General features: G+C 36.6%; 1 protein-coding gene across 1 annotated transcript; it reads right to left on the bottom strand.

Moving 5' to 3' along the window:
* Positions 1–547: 547 nt before the first annotated feature.
* Positions 548–3,050, bottom strand: LOC109240541 (eukaryotic translation initiation factor 5A-2). Its single transcript, XM_019407193.1, has 5 exons — positions 2,797–3,050; positions 1,475–1,597; positions 1,313–1,369; positions 1,158–1,232; positions 548–881 (listed from the first exon to the last, which is right to left on the bottom strand). The coding sequence occupies exons 1-5, from the start codon at positions 2,917–2,919 to the stop codon at positions 780–782; spliced, it is 480 nt and encodes a 159-aa protein (XP_019262738.1). The 5' UTR covers positions 2,920–3,050; the 3' UTR covers positions 548–779.
* Positions 3,051–7,154: the final 4,104 nt, after the last annotated feature.

Raw genomic sequence — 7,154 nt, 5'->3', positions numbered from 1 at the left:
AACATGAGGACGACCAAAATTGGCCTGACAAAGACAGAAACTGTTACTGGACATTTCATCTTTATGATCTCGATTCACATGGGATCTTGAAATACGAATGTTCTTCTATACACCTTGATTGAAGAGGGGCGTTCTTGGATAATATTGCACTCGAACAGAAATCAACATTATACGTATCTGGAAAACTTACAAATTTTGGACTTCGGCTCACAGTTGACAAGACAGGTTGACTCACACAAGGTAACTCGTGGCAACCACCAATTGTACCAGTATATTTTAGTTATCTACTTTATCATAGATCTAAATTTATGTCTACGGGTCATTCTACATGAAGTGCGATGATTTTTTAAAATAACCGAATAGGTCTATCCTTACTATATGCCTACACAATTTGCCAGGGATGGGAACCCAATTAGCCATATGCCAGCCTTTATTGGAGTACAACCCCAAAGAGTTCAGATATCTACCTTAATGATTTGCTCAAAATGCAGGAGAAACCAGAATAGTTGCCCGTAATAGGAGCAGCAGAATTGGTGAAGAATGTATGCAGCTGCAGGTAACCAAATTTTGAAAAAAGCTTTAAGGTAGAACAAAATTCAGACGAACACAAGTTAAAATAACAAAAATACGAAAATCTAACTCGCAATGGTCCGAGAATCCTGAAGAATATTCTTGAACAAGTTGGTCCATAAGACCATACCTTTTTCCATGACTATAATATCTATCCAACTTTTAAGGTAGTAACGAACTTCGCATCGAACAATCGCCAATTGAGAGATTTACTTGGGACCAATATCCTTCAGGGCACAAATCTGCTCCTCACCCATGGCTGACATGACAGACACAACAAGGTCTTTTCCCTCAGCAAAACCATCCTTGATCTGAATTCAACACATTAAAAAATAATCAGCAACTGCATAGTGCTAAGCTACAGTTAACAAAAACAACAAATGACAACCAGCCAAAGTCTGAAGAATTCTGGCCAATATCTGCACCATCACTTATTTAGCTCAAAGACACGAAATGGCAAGCTAATAAACTATTACAGTAGACATTCAATGAGCTTGTGAAAGAATTAGAGGCTACATACAGAAACTGAAACAAGCTGCTGCACACTTTGAAATGTACAACTTTGGATTACACAAATTCTTACTAACCTGTGTAAGGAGGCTGTCATCAGTAGGAAGCCTAAGGTCATCCTTGGTGTTACCATTCTCAGTGAGCAGACTCACCTGTGACATTGTGTAGCAACATCAGACCACATCAATCAAAAATATAAAAAGGAGTCGGACAAGGGAATGTAGGCACATACAAATCCATCTTCAGAGATGTCAATAAGCTGATAATCTGTACGATTAACATGGGGCACCTGCAATTTGAACACATAATCACTAAATATTAGCACAACTATAACCCGAAAATTGGGGCTAAGATGGGCAATAAACACGTGAACAAGAAAAGGGGAGGCACATACATCACAATTGTGTGAAGAGGGAACAATATCCTCAAGCTTCTTTCCAGTGAAGATGTCAATAGCGACAAAATGACATTTTGCATGACCGTGCTTTCCGGTTTTGGATGTAGAGACTTCCACGACCTGTTATCAAAGGCATCGAAATTAGAACTATGCTTATAGTAGAATTAATGCAACAATGACTTAAACCACAAATGCATCTATGATATGTCCTGAAGCAGAATCTGTATGTTAATTGATGCAGATTATCCAAATGTGCCACCATAACTATGACAGTTTAACAAGAAAAAATTAGGCAGACTAAATTTTAACGGTTAGATATACAACAAACGAAGTTGCATAGAATCCATAACATCTATGAAAAAATAAATTGAACATTAGAAATATAAACACCAAACAGTAGTAAAATAAACTTGCAAGGTTTTTCAGAAGCTAAATATCAAATCCTTTTTTCCCTTCCGCTGCGGCAAAACCGCACTCACCCGCCCACCAAAAGACCCTATACACAAACCCAATGGTGGCTCTTTCCCACTCTTGCTCTCTCAATAAGGTTGCCTACCACTATGCTACTCTATTTTCAAGGTAAGAATCAAATCTACCACAATTGCACAAAACAGACCCCTCCAATCATGGCACATATTAAAGCAATCAATCAACAATATGAATCTTTACAGCCAATTCCACTCCATTTGTGCTCCTAATCACTTGGATGAAGCATAAAACTCCAGAACCTCAAAGTCTTAAATTCTAATAAACATACCAAAGGTTTTTATGTTGATAACCAAGAAACCCTCAAAGGACAATAGCCACACAATTCGGAACTTGTTGGGTCATGGGCCCGTTCCTCTACTCCTCTCCACTTAAATACATACCAGGCTTTTTTATCACCAGGGTGTGACATGCTCCAAACGCACAGAGCATATGTGCGCTCTTAACAACAAACCAAAGCCCGGGGGGGCAACAGACCAAAAGATATGTACACTCGAAACAAAAAAAATCTTAATTAATCACAAGTGCTATTAACCACACAAGTCATCAGATCTAAAATCCAAAATAGATATCACAATTGCATATCCCAGTAAGCAATCACACCCAAAAAACATACACTAAAAACAAACGAAAAAAAAGATATGAAAACCAGAAAACCACAGAGCATCAGATCTATAATAGCAACAGCAAATACATCTGTAACGCCCGCCCCCAAAAAACACACACAGATACATTCAATCAATTACACCATAATAACAAATCAGCTGTTTCAAATTAAATTATATGAATGCATACAAACACTGAAACGAAAGAGTAGCAAAAGAATATGAAACCTTGCAGGGACGGCCTTTGATGACGATATGACCGTTCTTACGGATAGTACCAGCTTGTTGAGGGTAAGTTTTAGATGCACCGGCATCTGCCTTTGACTCAAATTGGTGCTCCTCGTCCGACATCACTGCAAAATTTTTGATTGTACAGAGGAGCTAGAGACTCGAAAGTAGTAGTGTAACGCAGAGGAGCAAGAAGGGCGAAGGAGGCGAGAGGTTGAGGAGCGGAGCACGTGAGAGTTTTTATATGGTGGCAAACCTAAAGGGATTTGGGTTGATTTCTAGGGTTTCTTTTGATGGATTGATTTGATTTCTTTTGGACCGTCGATTAAAATATCTTTTTTGTTTGCATTTTTTGTAATTTGCTCAATTTTTTCTTTTCTATATTACTAATAAAATAATATTTCCAAAAATCGAAGAGTCATAAGAGCAGATTGAGGTCAAATAGCTGCTCCTCAATCTTAAAAGGCAATTTTAATACTTCAAATGGAATGTGTATGAAATTGTTGTTGTTTCAAAATAATTTACCAACGATGTTGTGAGCTTTAGTACAAATGAATAAATTGTTCTTTTCAAAGACTATGTTTTTTTTAACTTTGATATTTATAAAATTGGCATTGTGGAACGAAATGGGTTGACTATGATTTTTAATTTTATACCTATTTGGGATTGAATTTTAAATTAATATTGTGACCTTCACTACTTCACTCCACAATCTGCTCGTGAGAGAACAAGTTATTGAAAAATAGCAATTTATATTAAAATAATTTAAATACTTTCTTAAGAAAATAAATTGTAAAAGATGGTAAAAATTTTAATTGATTGTAAATTTTATATATTAAGACTTCTGACATAGTTCTAATAATATACATTCGATAAATAAAACTGATTTTAAAATCCTAAATAAGTAAATATTAGGAAAACTAACACATGAAATAATTATAGTTGTGAAAAACTTCAATAAAATATAATTTAAACAACCAAGAAAATATTTTCGTATGAAAAGGAAAATAAAGGATCAAAATTGATCTGCACGATAAAATTTTCCTTGTACGATATAGGCACAAAAGATTTACATGAAAATTGTACAATATTTTTTGTCCTTAGTTGAAAAGAAACTTTACTTTTTTATATTCTCTTCTTTTTTCTTAATATATATTATCCTTATTTAGTTGATTTCAAACTCCTAAATATAAATTTTTAAAAAAAAAACTCCTAAATATTAGGTAATAATTAAAAAAATCTTGATTTAAAGTCCTAACTATTAGGAAAGTAACTTAATTACATATTTGTTCTCTGTGAAACTTATTTTTAAAGTTAAAAAAGACGAACGACATTTCGCTAAGGGACTTTGTACTTTTAATATATTTGAATAATTGTTGGATTATATTTTTTTGCTAATAATTAATTCATAGACTTAATGATTATTTTTATTATTATAGTAACTCAATAGATTTTTGTTGATTAAAATTCTTTATATTAGCGCATCCCAAATTGTAAGTATTGAACTGTAACATGAAAAAATGAGAATTATGTCACGTTACTAATATAAAGAAATAATTCATATAAGGTAATTTATATTTAAGTTAGTTTTAAAGTAACACAAAAAAATCAATTAGCCCAAATGGTTTCCATGATGTTACCCTATATTTCTTACCTTTTTTTTTGTCGTCAAACGAAATTATATTGATTTAAATTATGTCATTACAAGGAGCTTGTTGTAATACATTACAAAAACTACAGCCATCGTTGGAGTGATCACATTCCAAACAGGTGGGATTGTAGGACAAGTTGGTTGTACATGGAGACTTCACCAGTCTTGGGTAGACAGTGCCTTGATGATCAGCCAAAAAGTGTGGTTGCAAAAAGGATGGTGCCTGGATGAAGACTGTTGTGTAGTCACTAGCATGAGCAGACTAACCATGTTGAGTGAGAGTATGTGCAACGTAGTTTTGCTCCCTGTATGTGTGAATAACCGGATGATTACCCAGCTGTTGTATTAAGTACCTGCATTCCATTAATGTAGATGAGTATTGCATATTTTCATTGCGAAGCATTGATATTACCTCAGTAGAATCCACGTTCACTTCCAATGGAATGAATTGATGATTCCATGCTAGTTGCAAACTCTGTAATAATGCATTTAATTCCATATAGGTGGAGTTACAGGTAGAACGTTTACCCATGGATCCTAGTAAGCATTGTCCCATTGTATTTCGGAATATTCCTCCTATACCATTTCTAGACGTATTGGTTTTGGATGCTCCATCAGCGTTTAACTTAATTCGACCTAAATTTGGTGGATGTCATTTGACATACATTTGTGTGCATGGTTATCGTTGTGCATTTTGTTGAATAAGGTAGTGATATTCAACTTCTTGTGTTATCACCTGTTTTGTTGAAGGAGGTGTGTGTGAGTTCCTATTAAAAAGATAGTGGTTCCTTAGCTTCCAAATATGCCATACTAAGTGTGGAATAAGAATGCGTGATGGCAAGTTGAACGGGAGGTTTTGAGTGTTAGCTATTAAGTGGTGTATGATTTGGATGGTTGATAGGAGTTGTATGTCACAAGTACTTAAAGCAGTGTCAAGTCTCAATTGAGACCAAATAGTGGTCTTTATAGGACACTGGAAAAGTAGATGGTTAATTGTTTATGCGGTGTCAAGACAAAGATTACACGTATTGAATTGTGTGACATTTATGTGGTAGAGGTAAGAAGCTGAGGCTAATCTTTGGTGGGAGATTAGCCACAGGAAATGTATTATTTTTGGAGGTAATTTTAATTTTCAAAGCCAATCGTGTTCATAAGCTACTTTTGGCTCTTGTAGCTTATGGTATAGTGATTTAACAGTGAATTGGCCATTGGTAGTGAGCCCCCAGATGATCTGATCAAAAGCGTGTGGGTTGGTTAAAGTGGGGATGTGAATTTGATTAATCAAGGAAAGAGTTTGTTCCGAAAATACAAAGGATAATGAGTTTGTTTCAATTTTTGTGTTGATGATGTGGTGACTGAGTGTGTTATGTAATTCATTAGATTTTAGAGGTCCCTCTATAGAATTTCCAAGAGTAATATTAGGTCCAAGTCATGGCTCAGTCCAAATGTTGATATGCGTTCCCCTTGCAATATTCCATACTAGACCTAGTTGGCAAAGTTTCTGTCACGACCCGGATTTCCCACCATCAGAGTCGTGATGGCGCCTACTCGTGGTAGCTAGGCAAGCCAACTTAATTACCTTTCCATCACTAGCAATTATCTTTAACAGTTTATAACATCAATATAGAACATAAAGTCTAATAAGAACAATAGCGGAAGTCTGTCTTAAAATGATGAATTTAAAACGCGGAATAGTCAAAAACAACCTCTACCCAAGTTTTGGTGTCACATTACTCACGAACCACTAAGAATAAACTAAATACAAAGGTCTGAAAGAAATATAACAGCTGTCTGTCTCGAAACAAGGAGGCAACAGTCTAAAAGAAAACAATGAGAAGAGACGCCGGGCCTGCGGACGCCTGCAAGGCTACTTCAGTCTCGTGATAATGAAAACCTGCTCCCGTACCAATGCTGTTGCTGCTCCTCAAAACCTAGACCTGTGCAAAAATGCACAGAAGTGTAGCATCAGCACAACCGACCCCATGTGCTGGTAAGTGTCTAGCCTAACCCCGGCGAAGTAGTGACGAGGCTAGACTGGACACCACATAAACCTGTGCAGTTATAGATATACAGCGGAAATCGAATACAAAGCAATTACCAATATGGGAGGGGAAACATGCTATGGGGAGTTACAATAATAACAATAATCCAGAGTAACAACTAAAGCAACTTAGGTTCACAGTGAACAAGGAATCAATACTCAAATGTAAACACATAGCCTCAATAATTGTTGCGGCGTGCAACCCGCTCCATGATTACCATTTGTTGCGGCGTGCAACCCGCTCCACAATACCACTGTTGCGGCGTGCAACCCGACCCATATCATTTATCATGTATCATTGTTGCGGCGCGCAACCCGATCCTCACATATTATTGTTGCGGCGCGCAACCCGATCCTCAATATCATTTATCATGTATCATTGTTGCGGCGCGCAACCCGATCCTCACATATTATTGTTGCGGCGTGCAACCCGATCCTCAATATCATTTATCATGTATCATTGTTGCGGCGCGCAACCCGATCCTCACATATTATTGTTGCGGCGCGCAACCCGATCCTCAATATCATTTATCATGTATCATTGTTGCGGCGCGCAACCCGATCCTCAATATCATTTATCATGTATCATTGTTGCGGCGCGCAACCCGATCCTCACATATTATTGTTGCGGCGTGCAACCCGATCCTCAATATCATTGTTGCGGCG

This window comes from Nicotiana attenuata, unplaced genomic scaffold (assembly GCF_001879085.1).
Source record: "Nicotiana attenuata strain UT unplaced genomic scaffold, NIATTr2, whole genome shotgun sequence".
In the NCBI taxonomy this organism is placed as follows: Eukaryota; Viridiplantae; Streptophyta; class Magnoliopsida; order Solanales; family Solanaceae; genus Nicotiana; species Nicotiana attenuata.
Note: the sequence above shows the minus strand (reverse complement) of the source record. Positions and strands in the feature narration are given on the sequence as shown.